At 48.4% G+C, this 19,697-nt stretch overlaps 1 protein-coding gene across 1 annotated transcript in view; it reads right to left on the reverse strand.

The window, feature by feature from the left end:
- Positions 1–1,532: 1,532 nt before the first annotated feature.
- RPL36A (ribosomal protein L36a) overlaps positions 1,533–19,697 on the reverse strand; it is a 33,372-nt gene continuing 15,207 nt past the window's right edge. Inside the window, exons 3-5 of the mRNA XM_088467404.1 lie at positions 11,036–11,103; positions 2,280–2,402; positions 1,533–1,598 (exon numbers count right to left, since the gene is read on the reverse strand). Coding sequence (XP_088323530.1) covers positions 1,578–1,598; positions 2,280–2,402; positions 11,036–11,103 — 212 coding nt within the window. The 3' untranslated portion in view covers positions 1,533–1,577. The remainder of the gene's footprint in view (positions 1,599–2,279; positions 2,403–11,035; positions 11,104–19,697) is intronic.

Below are 19,697 nucleotides of genomic sequence, written 5' to 3' on the forward strand. Positions count from 1 at the left end.
AGGGGATTAGTAGAGTGGAGAATTCTTGTGGCTGAAGGCAGGACCGCAACCCATGCTGCTGCAGGAGGGGGAATGCATTTCCAGAAGCTCCGACCCATCCTTGTCACGCTCCTCAGGAGTACTTCCCATTGAGGGGAAAAACTCCGGGCAAGCCCAGCTCAGATGGGCAGAAAGCTGGACTGTAGCTCATGCTGCTGCAGCAGGAGGGGGGAGTGCAGCTCCAGAAGCTCCGCCCCCTCCATCGCCACACTCATCTGACCTGGAGTACTTCGACGTTGTGGGAAAACACCAGGGGAGCCTGTAAGCGCACGCAACCCCTTGGTAGGGGAGCCGCCACAAAAAACACGCTAAATTGGCGGTCGCCATCCGGGACCGCATACCCCACCATACCTCTAAAAAGGTGACCACATGCATCGGTCCACAGGCCCAGGCGGTCTCTTAGAGACCAGTGTGCACCACGGGGGGTCCCGGCAACACACGCACCCCCAGATGCAGTTGCATGCTGGCAAGCTGTTCCACAGCTCCCACAGCCGCCCGCACTCATCCTGTAAGCAGCGCACAGCTCCTAAATTAGAAAAAAAATATAATAATTTACAAATAAAGTAAAACAAAAAAGGCAACCTACTCCTCAGGCACTTACAGAACACTGATATTGTGGGATTGCAGGAGGGAGCCAGGATTAAAGCTACAGTTTTATTAAGTGCCTGCTCCACCCCCAATCTACAATCCCCATGGTCCAGTTTCCCCCAACCTTGATGAAAGAGGATGTGGATAGTTATTGCTATCAAGCTGTAGCTGCCTATGCTGTTCATTGTGGCATCGCTCCCCGATACCCGGAAATCTCGCAATAGGAGTGGAGAGGGCCTGCTGGACCAAGGAGTGGTTGCTGCATAGAGACTCCATCTCTCACATGCCCTTGCTCATGGGAGATTTGCAAGATCAAGCCTGATGACTACAGGAACTTTATTCAGATGGATGATAACACCTTCCAAGAGTTGCTTGCTCTGGTGACTCTGTACATTGAGAGGCGAGATACTAACTTGCGGGCAGCCCAGCATGTTCATAAGTGTCACCCCTCTTTTCTCGTGGTCACACCTTTTCTTCTAGAGTGCCCTTTCTATGTCAGGCCCCCTGCCAGGCACCAGACCTAGAGTAAACACTAGAGTCACAAAATCCATACCCTACACTTTTTTTTTTTTTGTTTCACTATTACAAGCAGGTCTGTGAATATAAGCCTGCAAATATTTGCCGATTTCATAGCTGGTCTGAGACCGATGCTAAGTTATAATGGTAAAAAACACTGGAGCTATAGTAAACGGGAAGCAGTTGGGAAACCAGCGGTCACAATGCCGCCAGCAGGGGGGTGTTGGGGGAAGAGGTTAGCCTCATCTGGCTAGCAGGGTGCCTAACAGAAAAAAGCTCAGAGGGCCAGACCAAATGGTTCTGGGGGCCTTGTACGGCCCCCCAGCCTGAACTAAAGGTAACACCTCACCACAGATTTATCAGTAATGCACCAGACACGTTTGCAAGGATTGCGTTAACAAGTATTTATTTGAAATCGCAGACTTGGCAAGATCTTAAAACTGGATAACTTGACCCTAAGAGAGGGAAAAATAAAAATAAAAATTAGTGATGTAACTTGAGCTAAACAATACACAAAGATAAACTTGTTTGCTTTTCACACAAGCTATGAATAAAAATAAAAAATAAATAAGAGATCTACCGTGTTTCCCAGATAATAAGACCTACCCTGAAAATAATCCCTACCCTTACTTTTGCAACCCGGTCCAAATTAAGCCATATCCCGAAAATAAGACCTCCCAAAATCTCATTTTGAGCTGGGAATGCTGCAGAGACCAGCGTTCCCAGTCATGCAGTGCGCGGGTGACATCATGACGTCAGCCGCGCGCTGAGGATCATGTGCGGCCACATCCCGGACGGCGGCAAGTCAGGCAAGTACCGTACTGGTGGGTGGGGGATCAATTACAGGGGGGCTTGCACTGCAATAAGGGAGGCTGCATAAGGGACACTGCTACAGGGGGGGGCCTGCATAAGGGGCACTTCTACAAGGGGGCCTGCATAAGGGGCACTGCTGTCAATGTTAATTAAAATAAGACCTACCCCGAAAATAAGCCCTATGGTGTTTTTTTTGAACAACAAAAAAAATAAATAAATAAGACTGTCTTATTATCGGGGAAACACGGTATCCATCTCTCTCTTTTAAACTGGACTGATTAACATATAAATATGTTAAAGTATTTGACAAGTGTGTGTCCCACCTTTCTCTTCTTGTCTCCTCCAAGTTCAAAGTGCTTGCATCTCTTTATTGCCAGCATCCTCTTGGAACGGCAGTTTGAGTCAACACACTCCAATCTTAGAACAATCTTCTTTGTGGTCTTGGCCTAAGGAAAGAATCAAAACAGTATTTTTATTGATGCTGTGTCTAAGGTGCCAATGCACTGTAGCACTGACTATTAAAGAAATGAAAAAAAAATAAAAAAATTATGCGATATGGTAAGAACTTACCTTTGTTATCTCTATTTCTATGAAGTCCATAGGGTTCCACAGGATACCTTGGGGTATAGGTGATGACGGCAGGCATCGGGCACCATAGAGTTAAGTTTTCAGCCTCCCAGGATGCATCAGGGTCCCCTCCTATACCCCGCCCCCGAGCCAAGGCATCTCAGTTACGTACCAAGCCATAAGCCGGAGAAGGAAGAGAGAGAAGAAAGATCTGGACACACACACAAGAATCACATTCTCACCAGAGGGAGACGGAAAAACCTTTGACCAGAACAAAGCCCATCTGCAGCACAGGTGCGACAGGGCGGGAGTTCTGTGGAACCCTATGGACTTCGTAGAAATAGAGATAACAAAGGTAAGTTCTTACCATATCTCATTTTCTACATCAGGGTCCATAGGGTATCCACAGGATACCTTGGGGATGTCCCAAAGCAGTATCCTTTAAAAGGTGGGGATGCTCCTGTGCTGAAAGGAGAATCCGCCGCCCGAAGGAAGCATCCTGAGAGGCAAAGGTGTCAAACGCATAATACCTCACAAAAGGTATGGACAGAGGACCACGTGGCAGCCTTGCAGATCTGGACTGCAGAGGCACCACGTCGAGCTGCCCACAAAGAACCCACATACCTAGTGGAATGAGCCCTCACAGAGGATGGAACCGGAAGGCCTTCATTAAGATAAGCTTCAGAAATTGCCATACGAATCCAACCTGCCAAAGTTTGCTTTGAAGCAGGCCAACCCTTTCTACGGAAGCCATAGAGGACAAACAAGGCATCAGACTTCCTAAACGAAGAAGTGCGGTCAACATAAATCCTTAAGACCCGCACAACGTCCAAAGTGGCCTCATCCACTGAAAGGTCAAGTGAGTTGAAAGCCGGCACAACGATTTCCTCGTAGATGTGGAAACTCGAAACAACTTTGGGAAGGAATCCAGGACGAGTACGCAGCACCGCCCTGTTCCTATGAAAAATCAGAAAAGGGGGTCTACAGGAGAGAGCCCTTAAGTCAGAAACACGTCTGGCCGAAGCAATGGCCAGAAGGAAAATTGTTTTAGCTTTCAGCCATTTAAGGTCCACTGAGCCCAGTGGTTCAAACGGCGGACCCTGGAGAGCCCTCAGGACCACAGCTAAATCCCAAGGCGCCAACGGTGGAACAAAAGGCAGCTGAATTCGAAGAACACCTTGCATAAAAGGTGCGCACATCAGGGATTGCAGCAATCCTACGATGGAACCAGACTGACAGGGCAGACACCTGCTCCTTCAGAGAAGCAAGGCGAAGCCCATGGTCTAGTCCCGCCTGTAGGAAAGCTAACACTCTAGACAGACGGAACTCCCGAGGAGCATAACCGCTCGTTCGACACCACTGGAAGAACGTATGCCACACACGATGGTACATCCTTGCAGAAGATTGTTTCTGAGCTCTTAGCATAGTTTGTACCACAGAGCTGGAAAACCCCCTGGACCTTAACATGGCCGTCTCAACAGCCACACCGTCAAAGGCAGCCGGAGTCAGGTCCGGGTGAAGACAAGGACCCTGTGACAGTAGGTCCGGCTGTAACGGCAACCGCAGAGGAATGTCCATGGACAGCCCCGGAAAGGCCTGAGAACCAGTGCCGCCTGGGCCACGCAGGAGCTATCAACAGGAGCGTCCCTCCTTCCTGTTTGAATTTCCGGATTACCCGTGGAAGAAAGGAAAACGGAGGAAAGAGATAAGCAAACGTCCACTGGACGGACAGAGCATCCACCAGAGACGCCTTTTCGTCTCTTGTGCGAGACCCATACACAGCAACTTGCTATTGTGCAGTGACGCTATGAGGTCGATCTCTGGAAGACCCCACCTGTCCACCAGAATTTGAAAGACGTCCTGGTGCAGAGACCACTCCCCCGGATGAACGTCCTGGCGACTGAGAAAATCCGCCTCCCAGTTGAGGACTCCCGGGATGAATACTGCTGATATGGCCGGGAGATTACGCTCAGCCCAAACCAGGATGCGTGACACCTCTACGAGTGCCATCCGACTTCGGGGTCCTCCTTGCCGATTTATGTAGGCCACGGTGGTGGCGTTGTCTGACTGGACCTGCACGGGGTGACCTTGGAGAACCCGATGTGCCTGCTGGAGAGCATTGAAAACCGCGCGGAGTTCCAAGATGTTTATTGGAAGCTCCGTTTCCGCCTGAGTCCATCTGCCCTGGAACAAGTGTGGACCCGTGACAGCTCCCCAGCTGGAGGCTGGCGTCAGTTGTCAACAGGACCCAATTCGCCACCCAAAATGGACGACCCTTGTTGAGATGGGTCATCTGCAACCACCAGGCTAGGGACAGGCGAACCTCCAGAGTGAACACCATCGTCTGGGATTTAAACTCTGAGGCAGTCCATTCCATTTGGACAGGATCAATTGCTGCAGAGGTCTGGAGTGAAACTGGGCATATTCCACCATGTCGAATACTGACACCATAGAGCCCAGTAACCTCATCGCCGAGTGCAGACACACACGGCGACTCTGCAGACAACTGCGCACCCTCAACTGTAAGGCAGAGATCTTTTCCCCCTGTCACAAAGATACTTTGCTGTCTGGAGTCCAATTAGGCTCCGAGGTGCAGAATCTGAGACGGGATCAGGGTGGACTTCTGCCAGTTTATTAACCAGCCGTGCCGTTGCAGTACCGCAATCGTCAGGTCCAAGTGGCGTAGAAGGAGCTCTGGAGATCCTGCTACCAACAGAAGGTCGTCTAGGTACGGCAACATGCGGACTCCCTGCAGCCGCAGTGAAGCCGCCATGACCGCCATAATCTTGGTGAACACGTGGTGCTGTCGCCAGGCCAAAAAGGTAACGCCCGGAACTGGAAGTGATCGTTGCGGATTGCAAACCTGAGGAACTGTTGATGGCGTGAAAGAATAGGGACATGCAGGTAAGCATCCTGTATGTCCAACGACACCATGTAATCCCCAGGTTCCAGCGCCAGAATGATGGACCATAGGGTCTCCATCCGAAACCTTGGCACCCGCAAGGACTTGTTGAGTGCTTTGAGGTTGAGGAACGGACGGTACGAGCCATTGGGTTTCTGCACCAAAAACAGATTGGAATAGAAACCCTGGCCCCGAATGGAACAGGCACTATAACTCCAGCCTGGAGCATAGTGTGCAAAACCTTCCGCAGTTCCATGGCTTTGTTCCGGTCTGATGGAAGACCCATGGTGAAGAATCGGGATGGGGGCCTGTGCCGAAAGGAGAGGGCATACCCGTGAGAAACCACCTCGTGAACCCAATTGTCTGTCGTGGTTACCGACCAACACTGGGAGAACTGCAGCAGGCGGCCTCCCACTTTGGGATCCCCCAAAGGGAGGCCCGGACAGTCAGGCAGCAGGTTTGTCATCTGACATAGGGGCCGGACGTCTGGTACTCCAGGCCTGTTTCCTGAGCTTGGCCGATTTCTTGGGGCCAGCCTGTCAGGGAAAAGACTGCTTTACGCCTGCCCTGGGCCCTGTAAGGCCGAAAGGACGACGTACACGAACTGGAAGGGACTGCAGCCGACGGGAGACACGCAGACTTGGCTGCCGCCAGCGTGGCTACAATTTTGTCCTTGATCCGGACCAAATAGGACTTCTCCATTAAAAGGCAAAGCTTCTAAGCCCTTTTTAGAATCAGCGTCCGCCTTCCAAGATCGCAGCCATAAGATGCGACGCGCAGAAACAGCTGCCGAAGAAATCAGAGACGTGAGGATACTGATATCCAAGGCCGCTTCATTGATGTAAGTGGCCGAATCCCGGAGATTGCCTACCAACTCGACCTGTTCAGCCGAACAGTCGGGATCCAAAGACGCCTCCAAACTATAAGCCCAGCGCTCCATAGCTCTTGCTACCCAACATACGGCCATAGCCGGTCTGGATGCCCCCCCCGCGAGGGAATAAATGGACTTTAGGCAGATCTCCACCTTGCGGTCCGTAGCATCCTTCATGGAGGGCATGGGCAATGTGGCACTTCGGACTAGGCGTGTCACATAAGAATCCACCTGTGGAGGGGATTCCAACTTAGAAAAATAATTGTCCGCAAATGGATAAGCCACCGCTAAGCGCCTCTGAGGCTGATACAGTTTACCAGAGTGTTTCCACGCCTCCTCTAAATGGTTTACTAACTGACCCAAAAGAGGAAACACTGTGGCGTCACCCTTAATATCCTTAAAAAGGGATATTTGGACTTGGACACCGGATCGTCATCCTCAATAACTAAAGACTTAGCGTCCGACTCTTTAGTACGGAGAGGTTCTTGGTCAGATAGATCCAGAATCTCCCCATCATCGGACGTCACTTAGTCATCCTCATAAGGAGCAGACAGACGTCACCGGCCGCTTATGTAATTCCCTGCACTATCAGCGCCGATTTCAACTACACAGAGTCTGGTAGGACACAGCGCTGCATACACTGACCTGTAATCGGAGGTATGCAGGGGGGACCCAGACCACGATGCCGCACTCAGCTTCCAGCAGCGTTCACCAGCGTAAAAGATGGCCACCAAGGAGCAGATAGGGGGCCGGCCTGGGGGAGGAGCGCTGCCACAAGGGCCAATCGGCAGCTGTGCAGAGAGGACTGTGTGCAGCAGGGGAGACGCCGGCTGTTAACAGGGAAGGCGCGCTCCCCTGGCATGCAATTAACCCCCGGGATGCCGTAGCACTTGCCGCTCAGCCGCGGCCCGCTGTCCCTGGGGTATAGTGGAAGCGCAGGCTGTTTGCCTGGCTCCATGTGCAGCCAGTCCCCAGGGAGCCCCCTGCCTGGGGACTTCTGGACCGTGTGCTCAGCGGGGACCCACCTCGGGACCCCGCTGCTTACCTGTCCCCCTTGGATCCGGCCATGGTCCGAAGCATCTGGGGTCACCGCTAGCCGTGACCCCAGATGCTTACCAGCATACCCGGACCAGTACCGGCGTTCTGGTACCGGCGGGGTGAAGGGGAGACCGCATAGACGTCAGTACTGACTGTCCATGCTGTACTCCCAGATGTGCAGCCACAGCTGCCGAATTTTGAAGAAAACTTCAGGGGCTTTAAGCCCCCCTCTAGACATGTGCTCCGACTCAAGAGTCGGGCAACAACGAAACTGAGATGCCTTGGCTCGGGGGCGGAGTATAGGAGGGGACCCTGATGCATCCTGGGAAGCTGAAAAGTTAACTCTATGGTGCCCGATGCCTGACGTCATCACCTATACCCCAAGGTATCCTGTGGATGCCCTATGGATCCTGATGTAGATAAAAGGACAAAGTAAATACAGACATAATAAAGTGTAGAAAGCCATGATCATTTAAGATTAGAACATAATGGTAAGATAAAAAAAAAAAAAATTAGCAAGTGTAACTTAAAATGGAGTTGAAGCCAGTTGTAAGGGTGTACACCATTGTAAGTAGCATAGATGGATAGCATTCACGCTAGGCTGTTTCAGCGGGGCGCTGCGCCCTACCCAGTTTCTGAAGAGCAGAAAGCACCCTGCCCTCCAGCGCGACACCCCACTGAAACAGCCTGCCAGTTCTATCTCCACCTGCGGGCCGCAGTGTCCCGCTGGTGGGGAAAACTGCATGCAGCTGTCCCCACTGGTGAATGGATGCCAGGCACATGTGCCCAGCATCCATACAGTGCCAGCAGCACTTGGGGCTGCCCGGCATGTCTGTAAGTGCCCTTTCTCTAGGTATGGCACCCTGCATGCTGCAGGATCTATAATGAACACTAAGATCAGATAAGATAAACATACAAGTTATGGTGGAAAAAGGCACTGGTGATAGGAAACGGTTGATGGTGAAGAAGGAGTCCTAACCGTTTTGCTTATATGTCTAGATTATATGTCTGAGTAAAAACAGCACTCAAGTGGTGCACTTATACAGAACAGAACCTGGAATCCTGCTAACAAACAAAACTCAAAAGCGCCGCTATAGAGTTGATCGATATGAAATTTTATTGTGCTACTAAAATTTCATACATCTTGTCAAACAATCTTAAAAAAAAAATCAAAAATCAGCAGCAAGTACCTATTGAATTATCAATAATCTGCTTGATAAAAGGTATTTTGCTAAATATGTGTAAGGACTAGTGTCCAATTGCAGTTTTAATCAAAGTCAGTCCAACTTTACAGCAGCCCAATACTATTAGCTAGTGCTATTAGAAGCAATCAAATAATGTAATAAAAAAAAAAAAAAAAAAGTATATAACATACAGAGTGCTGTGCAAAAGTTCTAAGCAGGTGTGGAAAGATCCTGCAAAGTAAGAATGCTTTGAAAAATGGAAGAGTTTGCATTTTGTTAATTGATAAAAAAAAAAAAAAATAAAGTAAATGAACAGAAGAGAATTCCAAATCAAAAATTTGGTGCGAACACCCCTTTGCCTTCAGAACAGCATCAATTCTTCTTGGTACATTTGCAGTTTTTGAAGGAACTCTGCAGGGAGGTTGTTCCAAACATCTTGGAGAACTAACCCTAGATCTTCTGTGGATGTGGGCTTGTGAATCCTGTGTCATGTAATCCCAAACAGACTTGATTTTGAGATCAGAGCTATGTGGGGGCCATAACATCACTTGCAGGACTCCTCCTTTATGCTGAAGATAGTTCTGAAGGACTAATATTTGTAAGAGTTGTTAGGAGGATGGTCTAGGCACAAGTGTGAATACGTTAAATTTGCATAGCAAATTTAGTTACTGGTGAGAAGTCGTTCGTAATTATATAAATTTCAGAAAACGATTGTTTCTCTGTAATGTTTGCCGGTGGTGCTCCCCTAGAGTCAAAAACGATAATATATAGGAAAGTGGAGAAAAATAAGTTTTTGGGGGCACCCTTACAGTTTAAGTACTACTTCCTGATCCGTGAAGAGATCTTAACAAAAATAGCAAAGGGTTTTTTTTTTTTTTTAATTGGACACTGATCAACAGGAGAGAGACCTTAACATGTTTCATATCCCCCAATAATCAGAGCCAACTTATCAATATAAAAACGGATTACATACAGTTTCCTAGGTGATGGTAATATACAATCTAAGTTTGTATCAATCAAACAAGAATATCCACTATTTCACCATGCCGCTCCCATGATAGGTTTTTCCATATATTTACCTGTTATGGTGAGAGTCTGTATACAGACAGTTCTGAAAAGCGTTGGTATTAATCTGAAGTAGTGATCTACTTCTAACCACTTGTCCGTCGGCTAGTGAGTCACCCATTTCAATACAAACGGTCAGAAAGTGTTCCTGCATCTGCTGTCAGCTCCCAGAGATGGAGCGGATGAGATTACAGATAGCAAAAGGTAGAAAGAGGATACAACACATTACTTGGACTGATAACAAATCATTCATATCCTTTATTATACCATAACCTTTTAAAAATCAATACACATTTAACATTTATATGCATATCACAATTTTGGTGCCCAGGGTGAAAATATGTTTGTATAATAGTACAACAGTTACTGCATATGTGGCAGCTCTCAGCAACAATTATGTACCTATATAAGGTTCAGTTACTAATGTATCATAATTGTTGCTGAGAGCTGCCATATATGCAGTAACTGTTGTACTATTATACAAACATATTTTCACCCTGGACACCAAAATTGTGATATGCATTTACATGTTAAATATGTGTATTGATTTTAAAAAGTTATGGTATACTAAAGGATATGAATGATTTATGTTATCAGTCCAAGTAATAAGTGTTCTATCCTCTCTCTACCTTTACTAACTGTAATGTCACAGGGGTAGAGTGCAAGAAACTGCAAGATACCCTGAGATGAAAAGGGCAGTATGGTGAAGTAACCCCAAGTGAGTTACAACAATGGGGCCCGCCCGGCAATCCACAATTTAGAGGATCCCGAGAAACAAACCGCCCAAGGGTGTCGTGTAAGGGGCCCGGCACCAGAGGACGCCGCATACATAACCCTTTAGGAGTAAAATCCTCCGCACTAACATCTGCAGCACATGACTTGCAGGATAGCAAAAATGGGTGCAGTATCACGCTCTATCTCCTGGTCAGATATATCTGACCAACCCTCTTGGCAGAAATTTCAAGCAGCGCTATACTGGTCCTGGCTGATGCTAAAATTAGCTGCAGGGACCCATTTTCAGCGTATGCAACTGACAGTTCCACCGGGACGCCGGCTCCCAGCGCCGATCTTTAAGTCCCTGGTGGCCTAGTGGACACATGGGGTATGGGGGGGCCCGCCGCTGCCACTGCCTGCGCCTCCGGTCTGTCCCCAGAGACTGGAGGCACAGGACTGCATTTCAAATGCGCGGATCACCGCAAGCGGTACCACGAACTTTGACCAATTATCGGACATTACATTTTTTTTAGTTTTTACTTATGTTCGGCTCTTTATTTGTTAATCAAATTTACTTTTGCTCTGTGCTGAATAAAGATCTAGTTTCTCTAACTTACTGACATACTGTCAGCAGTACAAAATGAGACCTTGAAAGAAAAAAAAAAAAAAAAAAAGAAGAAGAGGATCTGCAGCTTTACATTAATACACCATTCAAAAATCTTAATATGAAGTACTCACTTTCTTCCGAAAGATAGGCTTAGTCTGTCCACCATAGCCGCTCTGTTTACGGTCATAACGCCTCTTCCCTGGAGAGGTAAAGAATTTCAGTAGAGCAAATTAAAAAATACAATGCAATAAAAACATCTAGGATAAATAATGTGGGGACTGTTTCAGTGGTGCGCTGCCATAAGGACACTGCCACTATTAATTGTATACTTGTGTGTCTTATTTCCATGTATTGCTTATCGCACATTGTAACAGATGTGGTGTGCCCAACATGGCCACCTCATCTGGCAATCTATTGTATTGTATAGTATTCTATTGTATAGAATGAACAATGCATGGTTCTGATGATTTTGCAAAGATCTCACCTATTTTTATCTCCCCATTAGGTGTCATCTCTTCATTGGCTATTCTGCCAAGTGTAATCCTATGTAGCGCGCCTGAAATGGCTGCCTCACTTGGATCCTTTGTGGGTAGGATGAATAATACATGAAACTGCTGGCCCAAAAAAGGCAGGCCTTTGTATTATAATGCAGCTTCTATATTTTGTGAAAATGTAATCCTGTATTATGTTCTCACTATCTGTAAAGCACCTCGAGTCCTATTGGAAAAAGTGCCATATAAATAAAATATAATTAAATCGGAGATCTGTGTTTTTGTATATAAAATGTAAAACACAGGAACACACTAGTTTGCTTTAAGAGGCTTTTTGCAAAGCAGTTTTATGGCATTGATAAGAAATTTCACATTGTTCTACATTGGTACTAGCGTTCCAGCTAGGCTGTTTTAGCAGGGTGCGGCACCCTGCCCTCCTTCTGGAGGACAAAAAGCACCCTGCCCTCCAGAAGGAGGGCAAAAAGCACCCTGCCCTCACAGGCTGCGGGTGCAGTCTTCACCCGTGGGACGCAGTGTCCCGCAGGTGGAGAAATGTGCGGTGACCCGGTCACCGCCGGAGAATAGACGCCGGGCGCATGCGCCCGGCATCTATTCTCCCTGTTTGCAGCGCTTGGGGGCACGCCCCCAAGTATGATGAAAAAGGGGACGCGTCTTACAGACACGCCCCATTTTATGGCCACGCCCCCTTTTTGCGCGCACAAAGTTGCCCTCTTTAGCTCCGGCACCCTGCCTGCCGCCGGAGCTAGAGTGAACACTAGGTACTCCTTCTAGAAATGCTAACATTAATGCATGACTTGATTAAATCAGATCTTAAAATTGTCTTTAGGTGCAAAACGCAGTTAAAGGATTAACTAGTGCACAGGTTCTCAAACTCAGTCCTCAGGACCCCAAACCGTGCACGTTTTTCCAGGTCTCCTCAGATTCACAAGTGAAATAAATGGATCCTTTAAAATGTGTCAGTGAGTAATGACTACACCTGTGCACCTCCTGGGTGACCTGGAAAACGTGAACTGTGTGGGGTCCTGAGGACAGAGTTTGAGAACCACTGAACTAGTGCCAACATAGTACATACAAAGGATTGTTATAATTTGAGTGAAATACATTAAAAAAAAAAAAAAAAAAAACACACACCAAACACCTACAATGTTGCTAAATTAATACCCCTTCATGTTAATCCCTTTTACAATCATTTTGACACTTTACATAGTACTATAAAAAGTTAATTACCTATTGCCATAATATATCAAACTCTGGCATATAACCTTTATTCAACTTCTTTAATTTAATTAATTGATTCTCCATTTATTGTTTTAGGAATTAACACAAAAGTGTGATGCCAAGTGGAGAAACACTGAATGGGGATATGTATTTTATTTTGTGATGTAACATTTTGAGAGTACATACTGTTTATTAATTCTAGTAATGGCTATTGCAATGGTTCCCAAACTCAGTTCATGGAACCCAAAGATTTTTTTCGTAGCACTCCTAGGTCAGTGGGTAGAGACTAGATAAAACATCAGAATGTTTGCTTTCTTCCAAAGCAATTGGCAGATTGATAAACACTCTATAATGAAGCCGAACAGGTACCAGACCACTTTCCTAGGCTGGTAATGAAACTTTGCCCACTTGACCCGCTCCATAGTGTGCCACTTACTACCAGGCTGTGCTATAGCAGCACATGATTACTGGCAGCAGCAGTGGGAAGTGTGATGGTCCCAGGGAGCTGGCACACAGCAGCAGGCAGAGAAGCCACTTGCAGTTCTGTGGCAGAGGCACCCCTCTCCCCATGCAGCCAGACGTGAGCACATGTGCGACTGTGCAGAAGCGGGGAAACTGCTGTTCTACTTCGCAGCGCTTTGAGCCCGACAGGGAACTGTCCGTTATGGGGTGGTGTTACGGGGGCCAATCGTCCTGATCGCTCCCCTCCTTCACTCAGGATCCATCCCTGGTGCCTGTGTATAGAGGGTATGACACAAGTGGGCCACACAATGCCAGTGTACACAGAATGGAGTACAGATGAGCTGCACAATGTCAGTGTACACAAGGTGGGGGTACAGGTGGGGCTGCACAGTGCCAATGTAAACATGGTGTAGGCAGTGGTGGGACTGCACAGTTTCAGTATACACAGGGTGGAGGCACAGGTGGGCTGCACAGAGTACTTTTTACCTGCTCTAGTATGCAGACAGCTGCTGCAGTCACTCTATAGGTAACGCTGGCACAGATTCTTTACACAGAGGGTTCCAAATACAATATACCACTGACCCCCAGCAGCTGACTGCTTGTACAAACTCAGGGAGCACGCAGAGCAGCCTCACAGCCAGTGCTGCAAACTGTTCAGCAGGTTTCATTACTCCTCGGAGGGGGAAGACCACGGCAGGCTTAAGCTGGCCACACACTAGACCAACTTTCATCCAACTAGTTGATTGGTTGGAATGAAAATCTGGTAATGTATGGGAGTAACTGAATCAGCAATTGCTCCTAAATGCCAGAAAAAAGATGAATGGTTGATCTAAACAATTTGATTAAACAGTTTTAGTCCATTTTCCGGCATTTGGGAGCAAATTGCTGATTGTCATTTAGTTTCGTCCCTTTCCAGATTTTCATTCCAACCACTCAACTATTTGGATAGTTGGATGTAAGTTGGTCTAGTGTGTGGCCAGCTTCAGCCTAACAGGAGAAGAAGGACATCAGTCTCAGCTGTGCAGGGAGGAGTAGACTGGAGGGGGTGGAGCCAAAGCACGAAGCCCTGAGCCTGTGCAAATGGGACACACGCTGAGGCTGCTATGACTAAAGCAGCATGCGGATAGTCTAATCATGTGCTGGCCCAAATAATCTATTTTGGGACCAGACTGGAGTACCAGTCTGCGGCACACAGTTTGGGGACCACTGGGGTATTATGATTTCTTGCACCTGAAGACACAAAATATAAATTTGGTACTTACTAGGTAAAGCTATTAAGAAAGTCTTAAGTGTTCACCTGGGAGACAGTTCTTGACCATGGGGTTATAGTGAGGGTTGAGGAGCCAGCACTTAATGAGTTAAATGTAGAGAGCTTCTCTCCTCCAACACCTTTCAGTTTGAACTTAACCACTTAAGTGACAAGTTATTTTAGTCAAAACCGAAGAAAAAAAAAAAAAAAAAAAGGGCCATTTAAGAGTTAAAAGTTCTAGATTATTCGAAAAAAAATATACCTAGGGGATGTTTCGAACTCACCTCCCCAACCAGTGTCCATAGGCCCCATTGTTATTTCACTTCACACTCCATCGAAAATAGCCCACCGACTCCCCAATGATCAATAGTTCTGCAGCACTATCAACCCCACCCCCCTGTGGCAGAGTCCCCACCCTCACAGACCATGGCCCCCCACTGTGTTGCCTACCTCATGTGTCTATATATGTATGTGTTTTATAAATACCAACAAAAGAGACACATTAATAAGCAGCATTACCTCCCCCAGCACCAAAAGACACCCCCACCCCCCCTTCCCATGACCTAGCCCCACTCACTCACCTTTGAGTGAGGGGAGAATCAAATCACCCCTGCCGCATCACTGCGGGGAGTCAGGAGAGATGATCTCCTCTGCAGAAGTTGAAAGAGAGCAGGCTGGCGTGATGCAACCTTGTCAAATGAAACTTCTAGCTCTGGTTGCATCACATGCAACCACACCAGTTAAATGGTTAAAGAGACCCAAGGATAGGTTGAAGAACTAAGGACAGGATTGTATCCTGTTGTGGTAATCCCTGCAAGGGAATGACAGGCTTGTGGTACCTGAGGGAATTGCATGTACTGTGAAAACCCCGGTAGGGAGCGATAGTCTGTCACAAGGGAAAACCGCAAGAACTGCGAGATACCCTGAGAGGAAAGGGTAGCATGTAGAAGCAACCCCAAGTGGGTTACAACTATGGGGGCCACCCGGCGATCTGCAATGGAGGCCAGGGTCTTGAGAAAAACAGCCCAAGGAGGTCCTGTAAGGGGTCCGGTGCCTGATTGTACCTTGTACATAACCCTTTGAGTCCAATCCTCCGTACTCATACCTGCAGCACATGACTTGCAGGATAGCAAAAATGGGTGCAGTATTGTGCTCCATTTCCTAGTCAGATGTGTCTGACTACAGGGGCCTATCCACTAGCAGATAAATTGAATAGAACGATACATCGTTCATTCAACATGACAGATATCGTTCAGCACAGCCACCGGGATTTTCAAAGGATATCTTGTCTTCCATCTCTCAAAAAGAAATCTTCTAATGGATAGGCCCCTTAATCATCGTAGAAATATCAAGTAGCGCAATACTGGACCTGACTGACACCAAGATTATCAGCGTATGCAACACAGTTCCATCTAAGATATGGCAACGTGCAGCATGCAACAGTATGTGACAAACCTCACAAATTAATATATATACACACCATATATACACTCGAGTATAAGCCGAGTTTTTCAGCACATTTTTTGTGCTGAAAAAGCACCCCCTCGGCTTATACTTGAGTCATGCCTGCATGGTACGCAGCTGAGTAGCTGTGTGACACAGCTGCAGAGAGATTGTGTTATATATATGTATATATATATATATATATATATATACATATATATATATATATACATATATATATACATACATACACACACATATACATACACATATATATACATACACACACACATACATACACACACACACACACCATAATATACTGCAAGTGGCACTACACACACACACACACACACACCATAATATACTGCAAGTGGCACCACACACACACACCATAATATACTGCAAGTGGCACTACATTCAACTGCCCAGATTCAGTGTCTGGGAAGGCTATAGCACTGTGTACACTGACCAAATTGGCAAGGTATGCAGGGGGACTGGAGCAATTGCCATCCTAGGAGTTCTGTCCTGCACCACATGTTAAAATGGCCGCCGGAGACCTCAGAGGAAGCGTGGCTCAGGGACACCAGACCTTATGCTGGAAAGGAGCGCTGAGCTGAGGAGCCGCTGAACAGGGAAGGCTGCCTCCCCTGGCCGGCTATTAATCCAAGGGACACCGGCTCCTGCTGCTGAACATTAAATCCCTGGTGGTCTAGTGGACATGCGGGGTATGGGGAGGGGGGCACCTCTGGTCTGTCCCCAGAGACAATAAACTGCATTAATGCGCCTTAATTGCTCCCCGTTGATCCGGCAGCAATCCTGGGATCCCGCAGAGCACGGCTAGCAGAGACTCTAGGGTCCCGCCGAGATCCCCAGATCTGTACTGGCGTCACAACACTGGCGGGGTGAAGGAGCGGCAGCTTGGTTGTCCAATGGACAGTCCAACGCTGCCGCGCAGAAAAAAAAAACAAAAAACCTCAACTCAAAATAAAGTGTAGGGGCTACTAATCAGCCCCCCTGCGCAAAGGGTGACCGACTCCGGCCAGGCACCAACTTAAACGGAGGCGCCTCTGGCTTGGGGGCAGGGTTATAGGGAGAGTGGACCCAGTGCATCCTGTGAGCTGAAAGCTTTAACTGCGTGGTGCCTGGATTTGGTTCCCAACCTATACCCCCAAGATCAACCCTGTGGAGCCCCTAGGGACCCTGAAGAAAAAATATGCACTATAGCACGTATTTGCAATCACTGCATTTGTTGATTTATTTTCCGACAAACTATATATTGGAAGCGGATCAGCTGGTGTGCCCATCCAATATGTCATTCAGACATAACAGGTCAGCCCTGCAGTACAGCGTGTGTGCGTGTGTCAAGCCTGCCACCCATACACTGGCTGCAGGGACTGCCAACACCATTTCAATTTGCCAGCCCAGATGTGATGATCACCCAGTTGCGAGGTCTAGCCCAACATATCGAGCGGCCAAATGGCAAGTGTGTATAGTTTACAGAGTCGGCCGCAATGTTTTTTAAATGTGCACCCAGCTTAAAAAAAAAACACCACAGATTTAACTCCTTCATATCTTCATGGGATAGTGTGAGTCAGTACGCACATAAATGTCAGTGATCGCACTGAGCGTAAAAAACAAGAGATATGGTAAGAACTTACCTTTGTTATCTCTGTTTCTACGAAGTCCATAGGGTCCACAGGGTTGACCTTGGGGTATAGCTGGATCTGGATCCACGGGCACCACGCAGTTAAAGCTTTGCTGCTCCCAGGATGCACTTGGGTCCGTCCTCCTCTATACCCCGCCCCGGCCACAGGCACCTCAGTTGGTAAGCAGCTAAGGCCGGAGGAGGAGACTAAACAGAGAGAAGGAAGACTGGAACACACAAGAAACCATACTCACAGAAATGGGAGACGGAAAACCGGTGACCAGCCACACAGCCCATTTGAAGCCAGGTGCGTCAGGGCGGGCGCCCTGTGGACCCTATGGACTTCGTAGAAACAGATAACAAAGGTAAGTTCTTACCACATCTCTTGTTTTCTACTTCAGGGTCCATAGGGGGTCCACAGGGTTGACCTTGGGGATGTCCCAAAGCAGTTCAACTAAGGGCGGGGACGCTCCTGTGCTGAAAGGAGTACCCGGCGCCCAAAGGATGCATCCTGAGAGGCGAAGGTGTCAAACGCATAAAACCTCAAAAACGTCTGAATTGAAGACCAAGTAGCCGCCTTACACAGCTGAAAAGCGGAGGCGCCACGTCTAGCAGCCCAAGAGGGACCCACAGAACGAGTGGAATGAGCCTTAACAGAGGCTGGCACAGGTAAACCCTCCTGCGCATAAGCCTCACAAATAACTGAACGAAGCCAACGGGCTAACGTTTGCTTGTTGGCAGGCCAACCCCTCGTGAAAACCGAAGAGGACAAACAAAGAATCCGACTTCCTAACCGAAGCAGTCCGGTCCACATAGATTCTAAGTGCCCGGACCACATCCAAGTAAGCCTCACCAGCAGAAAGATCAGGTGACTGAAAAGCTGGCACAACAAGTTCCTGATTAATGTGGAACTTTGAAACCACTTTGGGCAAAAACTCAGGACGCGTGCGGAGCACTGCCCTGTCCTGGTGAAAAATCAGAAAAGGAGGGCGACAGGAAAGCGCCCCCAATTCTGAAACCCTCCTGGCCGAAGCAATTGCCAGGAGAAAAATGGTCTTAAACGTCAGCCACTTGAGCTCCACCGACTCAAGCGGCTCAAAAGGAGGACCCTGCAAGACCCTCAGTACCACCGCCAAGTCCCACGGAGCCACCGGAGGCACGAAGGGAGGCTGGATCCTGAGAACACCTTGGAAAAAGGTGTAAACATCTGGCAGTGTAGCAATCCGTCGCTGAAACCACACGGACAAAGCAGACACATGAACCTTCAGAGAGGCCAGGCGTAAGCCGAGGTCCAAACCCGATTGAAGAAATTCCAAGATTCTGGAAACCCGGAACACCTGCGGATCATAGTTTCTGGATTCACACCACTGAAAATAAGTGCGCCACACCCTGTGGTAAATCCGCGCGGAGGCAGGCTTGCGTGCCCTAAGCATGGTACCAATCACTGAACTGGAGAAACCCCTAGACCTTAAGACGGCTGTCTCAAGAGCCACGCCGTCAAAGACAACCGACCCAGATCCGGGTAAAGGCAGGGCCCCTGAGACAACAGGTCCCGACGCTGAGGAAGAAGGTACGGAGCGTCGATGGAGAGGCACCTCAGATCGGAGTACCAAGGACGTCTGGGCCACGCCGGAGCCACCAGCACGAGCGTGCCGCCGTCCTGCTTGAATTTCCGCAGAACCCGAGGAAGTAAGGATATCGGAGGAAACAGATACGCCAGGTGAAACGTCCATTTCACCGACAGAGCGTCTACCAGACAGGCGCCTGCGTCTCTTGTCCTTGACCCGTAAACGGGCAACTTGTGATTGTGACGGGAGGCCATCAAGTCCAGCTCCGGCAGCCCCCACCTGTCCACGAGTAGCTGAAACACCTCTGGGTGAAGCGACCATTCCACGGGATGCACATCGTGACGGCTGAGGAAGTCCGCCTCCCAATTGAGGACTCCGGGAATGAAGACTGCCGAGATCGCTGGAACGTGACACTCCGCCCAAGCAAGAATGCGAGACACCTCCGACATTGCTGCCCGACTGCGAGTTCCCCCTTGGTGGTTGATGTACGCCACCGTGGTGGCGTTGTCGGACTGCACCTGAACCGCCCTTCCGTGAAGAGCGGGGCCGGACGACTGCAGGGCCCTGTACACAGCCCGCAGTTCCAGGATGTTGATGGGGAGAAGTGCTTCTTCCGCAGACCAACGACCCTGAAGCGATAATGAGCCGGTCACTGCCCCCCAACCCCGAAGACTGGCATCCGTCGTGAGCAGG

The sequence above is a fragment of the Taudactylus pleione genome, unplaced genomic scaffold, assembly GCF_031769625.1.
Source record: "Taudactylus pleione unplaced genomic scaffold, aTauple2 ptg000009l, whole genome shotgun sequence".
NCBI classification, from domain to species: Eukaryota; Metazoa; Chordata; class Amphibia; order Anura; family Myobatrachidae; genus Taudactylus; species Taudactylus pleione.